Consider the following 14,991-nt stretch of genomic DNA (forward strand, 5'->3'; position numbering starts at 1 on the left):
GAGTAATATGCTGGATTCAGAATTTAAAGCAACAATCATAAGGATACTAGCTGGGCTTGAGAAAAGCATAGAAGACATCAGGTAGACTCTTACCGCACAGATAAAAGAGCTACAAACCAATCAGGCTGAAATGAAAAATGCAGCAACTGCGATTTGAAACTGACTCAGTGTTTGGGGCGCCTGGGTGGCTCAGTCGGTTGAGCGACCGACTTCGGCTCAGGTCACAATCTCACGGTTTGTGGGTTCGAGCCCTGCGTCGGGTTCTGTGCCGACAGCTCAGAGCCTGGAGCCTGCTTTGGATTCTGTGTCTCCCTCTCTCTCTGTCCCCCCCACCCCGCCCCGCTTGTTCTCTGTCTCTCAAAAATAAGCAAACATTAAAAAAAAAAAAAGAAACTGACTCAATGTAATGACCACAAGGATGGAAGAAACAGAGGAACAATTAAATGAGATAGAAGGTAGAATTGTGGAAAATAAGAGGGCTGATCAAAAGATGGAAAGAAAAGTCTTGGATTATGTAAGTAGACTTAGGGAACTTGGTGACTCCATCCAATGTAATAACATTTGTATCATAGGAGCCCCAAAAGAAGAAGAGAGAGAAAAGAGGGCAGAGGGTTTATTTTAGAAAATTAAAGCTGAAAATTTCCCTCATCTGGAGAAGGAAATGGACATCTAGATTCAGGAGGCACAGAGAACTCCCATCAAAATCAACAAAAGCTGGCTAACACCAAGCCGTACTGTAATTAAATTTGAAAAATATACTGAGAAGAAAAAAAATCCTAAAACGAGCAAGGCAAAAGGAGTCCCTGACTTACAAGGGAAGACCGATACGGTTAGCAGCAGATCTTGCCACAGAAACTTGGAAAACCGGAAGGGAGCAGCATAATATATTCAAAGGGCTGAATGAGAAAAATCTGCAGCCAGGAGTATTCTATCATTCAGAATAGAAGGAGAGATAAAGAGTTTCCCACGCAATCAAAAACTTAAGAAGTTCATGACCACTAAAGCAGCCCCTGCAAGAAAGATTAAAGGGGACTCTTTGGACAGACCAAAAGCAACAAAGACTAGAAAGGAACAGAAAACATCTCCAGAAAAAATGTCAAGACAAGTAGTAACATGGCACTGAATACACATCTGTCTCTAATTACTCTGAATGCAAATGGACCAAATGCTCTAATCGAATGGCATAGGGTGTCAGAATGGATAAAAAAAACCAAGATCCACCTATATGTAGCCTATAAAAGACTCATTTTAGACCTAAAGACACCTGCAGATTGAAAGTCAAGGGATGGGAAAACATTTATCAGGCAAGTGGATATCAAAAGAGAGCTATAGGAGCAATACTTACATTAGACAAACTAGTCTATAAACCAAAGACTGTAATAAGGAGAGCACTATATCATAATAAAGGGGACTATACAAGAAGATCTACCCGTTGGAGATATCTATGCCCCCAACTTGAAAGAGTTAATAACAAACATAAAGGAAGTCCATGGATAATACTACAATAATAGTAGGGGACTTTAACACCCCACTTTCATCAGTGGACAGATTAAGCATAAAAATCAAGGAAACAAGGACTATGAGTGACACACTGTACCACATGAATTTAACAGATATATTCGGAACATTTCCTCTTAAAGCAGCAGAATACACATTCTTTTCAAGTGCACATGGGACATTCTCCAGAATAGATCACATCCTAAGTCACAAATCAGACCTCAGTAAGTACAAAAAGATGGAGATCATGCCATGCATATTTTTTTGACCACAATGCTATGCAACTATAAGTCAACCACATGAAAAAATTTGGAAAGACCACCAACACATGGAGGTTAAATAACATGCTGCTACTGAATGAATGGGTCAACCCAGAAATTAAAGAAGAAATTTTAAGAATACATGGAAACAAATGACAATGAAAACACAATGATCCCAAACCTTCATGATACAGCAAAAGCAGTCATAAGAAAGGATACAGCAATACAGGCCTACCTCAAGAAGCAAGAAGAATCTCAAATTGACAACCTGACCTTGCACCTAAAAAAGCTAGAAGAAGAACAATAAACAAAGACTAAAGCCAGCAGAAGAGGGAAATGATCAAGAATAGAACAAAAATAAATGCAAACAGCAACAAAGAAAGCCCCAGTGGAACAGATCAGCTGGTTATTTGAAAATATTCATAAAATTGAAAACCCCCCAGCCAGACTTGTTGAAAAAAGAGGAAAGACCCAAATAAATTGAATCACAAATGAGAGAGGAGAAATCACAACCAACACGACAAAAATACAGGTGATTATAAGATAATATTATGAAAAATTATATGCCAACAATGCAGACAATATGGAAGAAATGGATAAATTCCAAGAAACATATAAACTACCAAAACTCAAACAGGAAGAAATAGAAAACTTGAACAGACTGATAACCAGCAAAGAAATTGAATCAGTAATCAAAAATCACTGAGCAGAGAAAAGTCGAGGAGCAGATAGCTTCCCAGGGGAATTCTACCAGGCATTTAAAGGAGAGTTAATACATATTCTCCTCAAACTGTTCCAAAAAATATAAATGGAAGGGGAGCTTCCAAACTCATACTGTGAGGCCAACATTACCCTGATTCCCAAAACAGACTCCACTAAAAAAGAGAACTAGAGGCCAGTATCCCTGATGAACATGGATGCAAAAATTCTCAACAAAACACTAGCAAATTGAGTCCAACAGTACATTAAAAGAATTATTCACCACAATCAAGTGGGATTTATTCCTGGGTTATGAGGGTGGTTCAGTATTTGCAAATCAATCAGTGTGACACATCATATCAGTAAGAAAGAGGATAAGAACCATACGATCCTGCAAATAGATGTAGAAAAAAGCATTTGACAAAGTACAGTATGCATTCTTGATAAAAACCCTCCACAGACTAGGGATAGACAGAACATACCTGAACATCATCATAAAGGCCATACAAGAAAGACCCGCAGCTAGTATCATCCTCAATGGGGAAAAACTGAGAGCCTTTCCTCTACAGTCAGAAACGAGACAAGGACGTCCACTCTCACCATTATTATTTCACAGAATACTGGAATAATTAGCCTTAGCAATCAGACAACAAAAAAGAAATAAATGGCATCCAAATCAGCAAGGACCAGGTCCAACTTTCGTTATTTGCAGATGACAGAATACTCTATGTAGAAAACCCAAGACTCAACCAAAAAAAAATGCTAGAACTGATATGCGAGTCCAGTAAAGCTGCAGAATGCAAAATCACCATACAGAAATCTGTTGCACTTTTGTATACAAATAATGAAGCAGCAGAAAGAGAAATGAAGGAATCATTCCCATTTCCAACTGCACAATAAAGCAATAAGATACCTGGGTATAAACATAACCAAAGAGGTGAAAGGCCTGTACTCTGAAAACCATATATAAACGGTGATGAAAGAAATTGAAGATGACACAAAGAAATGGAAAAACATTCCATTCTCGTGGGTTGGAAGAACAAATAATGTTTACATTTATACCACCCAAAGCAATCTACACATTTAATGCAATCCCTATCAAAATACCGCCAGAATTTTTCACAGAGCTAGAACAAACCATCCTAAAATTTGTATGGGACCATAAAAGACCCCAGATAGCCAAAGCAATCTTGAAAAAGAAAAGCAAAGCTGGAGAGGCGCCTGGGGGGCTCAGTCAGTTAAGTGTCCGACTTTGGCTCGGGTCATGACCTCATGGTCTGTGAGTTCGAGCCCCGCATTGGTCTCTGTGCTGACAGCTCAGAGCCCGGGGCCTGCTTCAAGTTCTGTGTCTACCTCTCTGTCTGCCCTCCCCTGCTCATGCTCGCTCTCTCTCTCTCTCTCTCTCTCTCTCTCAAAAATAAATAAACATTAAAAAAAAAAAAGAAAAGAAAAGCTGGAGACATCAGAATTCTGGTCTTCAATCTATATTACAAAGCTGTAGTGGTCAAGACAATATGGTACTGGCACCAAAACAGATACATAGATCAATGGAACAGAATAGAAAACCCAGGAATACATCCACAACTATATGGTCCGCTAATCTTTAACAAAGCCAGAAAGAATATCCAGTGGAAAAAAAAGACAGTCTCTTCAACAAGTGCTGTTGGGAATACTGGACAGCAACATGCCAAAGAATGAAAACGGGCCACTTTCTTACACCATACAAAAAAAAAATTTGAAATGGATTAAAGACCTAAATGTGAGGCCTGAAACCATCAAAATCCTAGAGTAGAACACAGGTAGTAACCTCTTTGACATCAGCCATAGCAACTTCCTATTAGATATGTCTCCTGAGGCAAGGGAGGCAAAAGCAGAAATGAAATATTGGGACCTCATGAAGATAAAAAGCTTCTGCACAGCAAAGGAAACAATCGACAAAACTAAGAAGCAACCTGCGGATGGGAGAAGATATTTGCAAATGGCATATCCGATGAAGGGTTAGTATCCAAAATCTATAAGTAACTTATAAAACTCAACACCCAAAAAAACCAATGACTCGGTTAAAAAATGGGCAGCAGACCTGAACAGACATGTTTCCAAAGAAGACCTACAGATGGCTAACAGACACCTGAAAGGATGCTCACTCAACATCATGCAACTCTGGAAAACAGTAGGGAATTTCCTCAAAATGGTAAAAATTCGAACTACCCTATGATCCAGTAATTACGCTACTAGGTATTTACTCAAAGGATACAAAAATACTGATTTGAAGTGCCCCATGCACCCTAATGTTTACAGCAGCGGTATCACCAATGGCCAAATTATGGAAAGAGCCTAAATTTCCTTCGACTGATGAATGGATAAAGACGAGGTATATATACTGTAGAATATTACTCAGGTATAAAAAGAATGAAATCTTGCCAGTTGCAACCACGTGGATATAGCTGGAGAGTATTATGCTAAGTGAAGTAAGTGAGTCAGAGATCTATAAATACCATATGATTTCACTCAGACGTGAAATTTAAGAAACAAAACTGATTAAAATAGGGGAAAAAAGAAAAAAAGTGGGGCAAACCAGAAAACAGACTCCTAACTACAGAGAACAAACTGAGGGAACTGGAGAGGAGGTCAGTGGGGGGATGGGCTAAATGGGCGATGGGCATTAAGGAGGGCGCTTGTGGGGATGAGCACTGGGCATTGTATGTAAATGATGAATCGCTAAATTCTACACCTTAAACTAACGTTACACTGTATGTTAATTAACTGGAATTTAAACAAAAACTTGAAAATGAAAAAAAAAGAGAACACAGAGTTACTGCATCGATCCAGCGAATATCCAATGGGCCCTATGCATGCTGGGCTTTCCTGGAGCACAATATGTGTATACAGTTGCCCCAAATGCCATTTGGTAATGGGCTAGGTAAGCCTGGCTAAGATTACTACATGATTGTGAAAAGCTCAGTCCTAATGGCATTTTACTGAGCAAGGAGGCGTTTTTAGAGCTATGATCGGTGCTTTGAAAAATACTTGTATTTATAATATTCTGTTCTTAATGGACAGACAAAAACCACTTGGAGAGAAATGAAGAGTTAAATGACTACCATTGTTGAGGAGATCAGTCCACATGTAGGAGAATGGCTACCATCTCAGATTCCTGGGAGATCTTGATATTGGGCTTTTCTCACTCTCTACCAAGCCAGACAGGAAAAACAAATTCAACATGGCTTTGGAAGAAACAAGGACAAGCATTAAGTGCAAGGGGATTTCAGGGAGTTTTTAGGAAGGTAGGGACAGAATCCTCCCTTAAAAGGGTTTCTACCCAAGGGAAGTGCTAAATTAATCATAGTCCAGGTGCTTGTTTAATGAGAGCATTTCCAATTGTCTTGTCTGTTGCACTGTTGCCTTAAGAAAGCGTATCACCGCACTACAGCAGTTTACTGTGAAAAATTTTAAGAGAAGAAATTTGAGAATATGGAAGAGATTATTCCACAAGGCTATGAAATTCTGACTCAAAAATCAAGAAGCATTATAGTCACCTGAAGAATAAGGTTCACCTCTGATCAGACTATATAGAGACACTGAAACATGGACCAAAAACGTGAGCATGATACATGCAAGTCTGGGCTTTTCAAATTTTAGTGGAAATATTGCCTGTCAAAGCCATTAATGCTGTTAGCGTATATATTACTATATATGCCTTTGGCATATATGTGTCAACCCTGAGGTCAAGGAGTCAGAGAAAACAAGTTGGCTTATTTTGAGAGGACTGTAGATAAAGTAGCGTCCTTGGGGGAAAACGGAGTTTCGCTTTAAGGTTAGAGGTAGAGAATATTGAGGAGATTGCTAGCTATGATGTCAGAGTTCTAGAAGGGTAGGGATGTGGATAGATACCTAGCGACAGAAATTCAGAGAAGTGTGAAGACACACGGAGAAGGAAGTAGAGCTCTCTTGGAGCTTGTAATTTGGATGATGACCAAAAACAATGGATAGGTGAGAAATGGGATGAGTTCTAAACTAGGCCAGACCTCAAGAGGTTTGGCCACTAGTAAGAATGATTCAAAGTTTACTACAAAGCCAGAACATGGCTATAGAGTGGGTGTCCGTGAGATACCGGATGCCTGGTGTAAATGAACAGGCATAGCTCCCCATGCCTCCTGCTCTCTCACACAGGACTGTCCAGAGGTTGTGGTTCGGTGGGCTCATTGGTTTGAGTAGCAGTGGTCAAAGGCAGGTTTTGAAGTACCATCAAAGTGTAATAAGAAATCAGTGCAGTTGACCCTTAAACAACACAGGTTTGAGCTGTGTAGCTGCACTTGTGTGGCATATATATATATATATATATATATATATATATACACACACACATGTATGTATATACACACACATAATGTATATGTGTGTGTGTGTATATATATATGTGTATATATACACATGTACATACATACAGTACTGTAAATGTGTTTTCTCTTCCTTATGATTTTCTTAATAACACTTTCTTTTTTCTAGCTCACTTTAAGAACACAGTGTATACTACATGTAATGTACAAAATGTGTGTTAATCGGCTATTTCTGTTATTGGTAAGGCTTCCCGTCAATAATAGGCTATTAGTAGTTAATGTTTGGGGAAACCCAAAGTTATGTGTGGATTTTTCATTGTGCAGAGGGTTGGAACTCCTAACCCCTGTGTTGTTCAAGGGTCAACTGTATATTACTTTGAGATGGATTAATGATGTTTTGTCATTTTAACCGCTTCCGCATTTGCTAGAGAACCTGGGTAGATTTATGAGTGGCTTGACAAAATGGGACAGCGATTGTCCAATGACCTTTCAAAATGTATTAGTTGGGTGGTCATTTTATTTGTTATTCCCATCCAGTCGCATAGTGCCTTGGGAAATCAACGTCTATTCCGTGGTAGTAACAACATGGCAGGCTAGACAACGTACAAAAGAAATTCAATTTTGTTGGAACATAATTTATTATTGCTACCTCCTTAATCAGAAAGTTAGGATAGTATTCAATAATTTGATTGATTAACTTTTTCTTTATGCCCATGCAAACAAATTGTCCTGCGTGTCTCCAAACAGAGATATCTAGTATCAGTCTTCAAGCCTTCCTTACTTTGATACCAATTTTGGGGCTTGAGATAAAATGTGAGTGTTGTTTATGTGATAATTATTTTGTATGTAATAAATTATGCTCATATTTTTCTACGTGATTATTGCCATTACTCTAAAGTTTCAAGTCTTTTGTTGCTTTACGGCTTCATATTTTAATTCTTCAATAAATCTGGAATTCGTTCTATAATATGAATATAGTATGAAGGGAGATCCCAATTTTATATTTTTATTAACATGTTGACAATTTGTCTTCAGCAACGTTAATGGAATCTAGCTTTTTCTACGTTGATCACTGATGGTCTTTTAAATCATCTGCCAATTCCTGGGCTCTGTGTCTCAGGTATCCGTTCATTATCATTTATTTTCCATCTCTTCTTAGGCTAGTCCCACTTTTAACTACTCTATCTTTATGTTATTATCTCAGGTAGGGTTAACGCCCCGTTCTTACTCTCCTCTGTGAAATTCTTTTAGATTTTCTTACAGTTGAATTTAGAATAGTCTTGACAGATTTAAAGAAAAAAATCCTGCTCAAGTTATCTCTGTAATTGTACTAAATGCATGTCGTAGCTTAATATTACTTGGCATTCTTACGGTATTCAGTTTTCTTTTCAGAAAGAATGAATTCTTCATGTTTTCGAGTCTTCTTTTATGTCTATGGATACCATGTTGTACTTTTTGTCATGATGTGCCCCACTTCCCAGTCTTATGTTAAAGAATATTTTGTTGTCGTTATTTCTGCTGGGTCGGGCTGTTGTCGTTATTTTATTTGTTCTCCCAAAGGCTGCAGACTTAAAGATACTGAAGGATATATTATCTCTTTCTGTGTCTACTAGAGGTCTCCAGGAAGAATCAAACAAAGCATTTGTGCATACATTAGAATGCTGTATTGCTGAATGTATTTCAGCAGTTCATTGGTTTTCTGAGGAACTATTTTCCATTCTCTCTGCAGCAGTGATTTGACTTTTCAAAATACAAATATACTGTGAAGTTAACAGGACCATGAAAAAAATTTTAAAGGAGAACAGAACATTTCTCTGACGTTAACAGACTTAGTATAACTTCTTGATGTGACAGTAATCTATCTTTGCTGGGAGAAATGCAAACATACTGTTATTCATTCTTTCGACAAACTTGGAGAGAGTGCCTTCTGCTAGACACCTGCTACTTCCAGAGTGAGGTACTGGGGACAAAAAGGAAGCATCATGCAAATTTGAGTAAAGTGTAGTTGCCAGACTTGTAGAGGTCAGAGTCTAGTGGAGGTGACAGGCACACAAGTGATGCAGTTTGTGATACAGTTTGTGGTGTTTTTCATAGAGGTGAGACAGAGTGCTCTAGGGTTGTAATAAAGGGACGTACTCATTTTGCATAGAGGAAAATCTCCTGTGATGTGACATTGGAGCTAGGTTTTTAAGGTTGAGTAGAAATTTAACTGGCTGAACCCAACACGAGTGGGATTTAAAAGTTGAGGGCTTTGGTGTATTCATTTGATCAACCAATATGTACTGAGTACTTACTATGTGTGCCAGGCACTGTTCTAGGCACTGGAGACACAGCAGTGCAAAAGACTGATAAAATCCAAGCCCTCATGAAGCTCATATCCGGTAAGGGTGACTTCCATTAAACAGTTATACGTAACATAATTTTACGTAGTATATATTCTATAAAGAAGAGAGAGTAGAAAGAGAACACTGGAGCGGGCATGTGCATAGATTATTATTTTAGACAGAATGGCCATTCAAGGAAAGGAATAGAGTAAAGGAACAATGCAAGCAAAGATGGGGGGGGGGAGAACATTAGTGAGCAGAAGGAAATCAAGTGAAAGGCTACTATAGGAACAAGCTTGGGGGCATATTCAGAGAAGAGTGAACAGATCGATGTAGCATTTAGATACATAGTACAAGCACCGAGGTAGATTGGAGACAGAATAAGAAGGGTCCCGTATGCCATACCAAAGTGGTTTAATTTTGTCTCCTTTTTTCCTGCTTTATTGAGAAATAACTGACATCTAACGTTGTGTCAATTTAAGGTAGGCTGCATGTTGGTTTGATACATTTATATGTTGCAAAAGAATTACCGACATTGCATCAGCTAATACCTGCATCATGACATCTAATTGCCATTGCTTTTAGGTGGGGAGAACATTTAAGACCTATTCACTCAAGGGTGCTTGGGTGGCTCAGTTGGTTAAGCATCTGACTCTTGGTTTCAGCTCAGGTCATGACCTCACGGCTCGTGAGTTCCAGCCCTGCATCCGGCTCTGCACTGTCAGCAAGGAGCCTGCGTGGGATATTCTCTCTCTCTCTCTCTCTCTCTCTCTCTCTCTCTCTCTCTCTCTCCACCCCCCTCACTCCCTCCCTCACTCATTCTCTCTCTCAAAATAAATAAACTTAAAAAAAAACATCTATTCGCTTAGCAATTTTCAATTATGTAATACAGTATTGACTATAATTGCTATGATCCCATTAGATCCTGAGAACTTACTCATTTTATAACTGGAAGTTTGGATCTTTGACCTATATCTCCCTTTTTTCCCTACGCTTCATGGTAACTACCATTCTAGCCTGTTTCTATGAGTTTGGCTCTTTCAGCTTCCGCATATAAGTGATATCATATGGTATTTGTCTTTCTCTGTCTGACTTATTTCACTTAGCGTAATGCCCTCCATGTCATAAGGTCCATCCACATCACAAATTGCAGAATGTTCTTTCTCATGGTTGAATACACATATATCACATTTTCTTTATCCATTCATCCATCGATGGACACTTTTTCCCATGTCTTGGCTATTGTGAATAATGCTGAAATGGGTGTAGAGATATCTCTTTGAGGTCTCATTTTCGTTTTGTTTGACTATATACCCAGAAGTGGGATTGCTTGCTAATATAGCATTTCTATTTTTAAAGGTTATTTATTTATTTTGAGACAGAGAGCACATGTGCATGTGTGTGTGAACAGGGGAGGGGCAGAGAGAGAGAGGGAGAGAGAGAACCCAAGCAAGCCCCACACTGTCAGTGCTGAGGCCGACGTGGGGCTCAATCCCACAAACCGTGAGATCATGGCCTGAGCCGAAATCAAGAGTCAGATGCTTCACTGACTGAGCCACCAAGGCACCCCTTGGTGCCTGTTTTTAATCGATCGAGGAACCTCCATATTGTGTTTCATAGTGGCTGCACCAATTTACATTTCCATCGACAGTACACAAGCATTCCCCTTTCTTCACATCCTTACCAACACTTGTTATTTCTTGTCTTTTCGATCAGAGCCATTCTACCAGGTGTGAGGTGATATGTCATTGTGGTTTTTCCTGATAATTAGTGAGGATTCATGATGTTGATCGTCTTGGCATTAATTTTATTCTTTAAGTAATGGGAACCGTCACTTGTTTTAAAGGAAAGTTGATTGGAATGATTGTTGATCATTTGGAATATGGTTGAGAACAAGAAAAAGTTAGAGGCAACATGGCAACTTAGGAAGAGTACATAATATTGGCAAGGATGTTCTTGGCCTAAGTAAAGACAGTGGCTGCAGTATGAGAGAAGAAGGGGTGGATTTGAGATGTGCAGAAAAACTTGACAAGAATGTAGGCCTCATGAGGGAAGGGATTTTTGGTCATTGCAACATCCCCAAGCATCCAGAACACTGACTTCACATGATAGATCCTCACTAACTATCTGTTGGATGAATGGGGAATTTGGCGGCCGACGCGGTGTTTTGGAGGGAAATGAATGAAAAGCATCTTTGAGGGAGTGATAGAAAATGATGCTCAGCTTTTTCTAGATGAGTGATGAAGTGTAGAGTGATGCCATCAGGTAGGGTAGGCAAATCTGACAACAAGATGGACTGGCAGTGGGAAGGGGGTAAGGAGGGAGAACCGTGCCTAATATGTTTGGGGGTGAAACTGGTTGGGATGGTTTCCCACAGGCCGTGTATATTCCGTGATTAAACTGTGCATCTCTAGAACGCCTGGCTGCAAGAGTTTTTTTCAGCATGGGCAATTTTACCTGGACCATCCTGTGCTTTGCTGCGCGTCTTCTAGGGGAGGAGTGCAAAGAAACAGAGGGATGGACGCAAGTGGCCACCTAAGCGGATGGAAACTCCTTCCACTCTTTGGTAATGGTTAGGGGAGGTTGAGAGAGAGAAACAGGTGACTCTAAAATTTTGCCTTTTATACACTATTATTGCAAAATGCTATCTTTAGCTATCCGACGGGAGTCCCCGTTGACTTAGGCCAGGCTCCAGTCCCAAGGAGGACTCAACAGCCACTTACACGTCGGAGTAAATGCCAGGAGGACTGACTGCTTGTACCACCCATTAATCCCCTCACCAAGTACCTCCACTTGATATTGGATTTACTGGGAGGAAATGCGTTTTCTGTGCTGAGTTCAGAGAATAATCTAGCACTTTCCAGTGAGGGTTAACAGTTCCTCCTAAACACAAACTAAAATGTGAAAGGGAGAACACTGGAAGGAGATTAGATCTTTATAACTAGCCTTACCTCTCCAGCTTCCATCTCAATCAGGCACTCCGTGCGTTGGCTCCGTTGGGGGAAATCTCTTATTTTTTTAATTTCTCTCTATTTCTATTTGTTTACGTTAGATAGCATTTACTGTCAAAGTGGTTAATCTTTTAGAATTGCGGGTTTTAGAGCTGATCGCGATAAGAAATAAAAGTTTTGCCAAAGAGAATTCTCGCTTTTTAAAGTATATGACTGTTCGCACTTTGATCTTCGCAGATATGACTATATGGCAGCCCACGGAGGCAGAGTGCTGGGTCAAGTGGTACACCAGGAGGCAGGAGTGTCAGTAGAGAAGGTAAATGGCCTAGAGCCGAGGCAGGACGATGTCGCTGTGTTTCCTCTGCAGCTTACCAGACCCACCAGTCAGGCACTTGCCTCTTATCAGAACTACGAGAATACAGCACCCCCTCAAGCTTCTCTTGAGTTTGAAGGACTGGAAGAGCTTATCAAAACTCCCCCAAATGATTCACCCACTGGAGAATACAGGTGCAACTTTCTGTGGTCAAATGCAGGTGACGACAGCTATCGAGACCAGAGCCCACAGAGGAGCTCAATCTACGGCCCCTCTCTGCCCAGTTGCCTGGACTCGACGGAAGATAAGAGGGTGGCATGTGACACAACCGACTATTATCAGATGACACAAGCGACAAGGCCCCAAGCGGAGGAGGGATCCTCCAACAAGTGGAAAAACAACAGAAAACTACAGAGAGAGAAAAGAGCGCCGATTCGGAGAGCACCACGCATCGTTCCAGATCCAGTGCCTGAGAGAAAAAGAACAGCTCCCATTAACCCTGCATATACGATTCGAAAGTCAAGAGTCGTCAACAGAGTCCACATGAGGCCATATAGGGATAGGGTGATTCACTTACTGGCCCTGAAGGCCTACAAGAAATCTGAACTGCTTCTTCGGCTTCAGAAAGACGGCATCACCAAAGATGACGAGAACACCCTCGGGGAAATTCTGCAGCAGGTAGCCAATTTGAATACTCAGAATTTTTCATATACCTTAAAGGATTACGTTTTTAAAGAGGTCCACAAAGACTGGCCTGGGTATAGTGAACTAGACAGGCAGTCGTTGGAGTTGGTGCTCTCCAGAAAAGCAGACATAGTTCAGCACGCTTCTGGCACCAATCACACAGCATCTTCTGGAGGTTCTGCTGCAGCTAAAACATTGGAGGACGAGTTTTCCAACTTAGCTCATATTAATTTATCAAGGAAAAAGGTTCGAATATCTCACCTGACAACTGCAACACAGTCACTCTCAAGTAGTCATTCCGTTAACACCAGGGCAGAGCCTCCCGTAGGCCTCTCGCAACCTTCCGGAGCTACTGCCAATGTTCTCCCTCCCCCACCGCCCCCCACCCACCTTCCCCTTCCAAATCCTCCTCAGCCTGCATGTGCCAGCAGCAATTCTAGTAGCTTTTCAGGAGGACCTGGCACTCAAGACCCAGGCGTTGACAGTTTTAGTCGAAATAGGAAAATCTTTCCGAGGCAGCAGGGAAGACATACTACCCTGGAAACATTGCCCCCAACCTCTGTCCAAAGAAAGTATCTAAAGCTTAAGAAGGAAATGCACGTGATGTCCTACAAGAAGTCCAAATATAAATTTAGAGAACACAAAGCAGAGAAGCAAGAGCACGATACGGAGACGATGGAGGAACAGAAGACAGATCCGGACCGACGAGGGGAAAGTGCGCAGCCAAACCCTAATGACGAAGTTGAAGAAGTTTGCACTGCTTCCGATGAAACTTGGTCAGCATCTGGATGCCCCGATTATTTGGCTCACTACGTCACTGTAGTGTCTTTGGAGCAGCGGCAGCAATACGCGCAGGAATTTAGAGCAGAATATGATGAATATCAGGCCTTGCATACCAAGATGCTAAGTCTATCTCGAATATTTACTAAGCTGGATTTCCAAAGGAAGCACCTCTCTCCAGACTCAAAAGAATACCAGGAAATTAATAAGAAAATCTCTCTGGAATATGAAAAGATGAAATGGATTCATCCCAATTATGGTGGAGAAAAACAAAGATGCCAGTACCTTTATAACAAGCTGGCTCACATTAAAAGATTAATAAAAGATTACGACCAGCGGCAAGTGCTAGGATCAGAATAAATAAACACAAGCCGATTTGTTGAAAATACTGAATTACTTGCTCTAGGATTCTAAAGGGATGAAACCACTCTGTCGAAACATTCAGGAGTACCACTTTAATTTTTTCTTTCTTTTTATGTTTCTCTTTATTTTAATGTTCATTTTTGATGTTTATGTTCATTTGGTTTTATGTTGCTTTATGTTTGTGTATTTTTTAATGTTATGTTATTTTTCTTTTTCGTTTCTTTTTCCTTTGCTTTTCTGTACCCCTGAAGCTGTCTCATATGATCCTTTTTACACCTAAAACTTGTGTTTTCACTCCCTTAAAAAAAACATACCAAGGATTCAGTATCTTTGAGTCACATTAAAAAAAATAAAAGCCTCTAATGAGTAATATGAAGTCATAGCGTCTTTTTCTCTGACCTTTAATGCAAAAGCATCCTTAAAACATAGAAGTTTAGAAATTTGCACAGAATACCATGATTCTTCGAACAGTACCCATTTTCATTTCATTAAGTTTCTTCGTTGACCTTGCTTGACACTGTTCCTTGCATTTATGTTAGGGAACACGTTATGTGCTCAAACATGCAAACACTTTGAGCTAACAATTCAAATTGTGTCGTCTTTTCAAAGCGCTATCATTTGCAATAGGAAACATCGTTTCCCAGGCTAAGTTTTTAAATGTCTTCAAAGATTTGAGTCCTGTCCTCACTTGATATTTGTCTCCAACATCCCAAAGACCACTGGTACATACCAAAGAATAGGTTATGTATGATACGAAGACTAGTGATAAAATGAAAACTTAGA

General features: G+C 40.1%; 1 protein-coding gene across 1 annotated transcript; it reads left to right on the top strand.

Moving 5' to 3' along the window:
• The first annotated feature begins 6,359 nt into the window (after positions 1 to 6,359).
• Positions 6,360 to 14,366, top strand: LOC125157470 (RNA polymerase II elongation factor ELL2-like). The gene is made up of 2 exons (XM_047844220.1): positions 6,360 to 6,446; positions 12,306 to 14,366. The coding sequence occupies exons 1-2, from the start codon at positions 6,439 to 6,441 to the stop codon at positions 14,203 to 14,205; spliced, it is 1,908 nt and encodes a 635-aa protein (XP_047700176.1). The 5' UTR covers positions 6,360 to 6,438; the 3' UTR covers positions 14,206 to 14,366.
• Positions 14,367 to 14,991: the final 625 nt, after the last annotated feature.

The sequence above is a fragment of the Prionailurus viverrinus genome, chromosome X (genome assembly GCF_022837055.1).
Source record: "Prionailurus viverrinus isolate Anna chromosome X, UM_Priviv_1.0, whole genome shotgun sequence".
Lineage (NCBI taxonomy): Eukaryota > Metazoa > Chordata > Mammalia > Carnivora > Felidae > Prionailurus > Prionailurus viverrinus.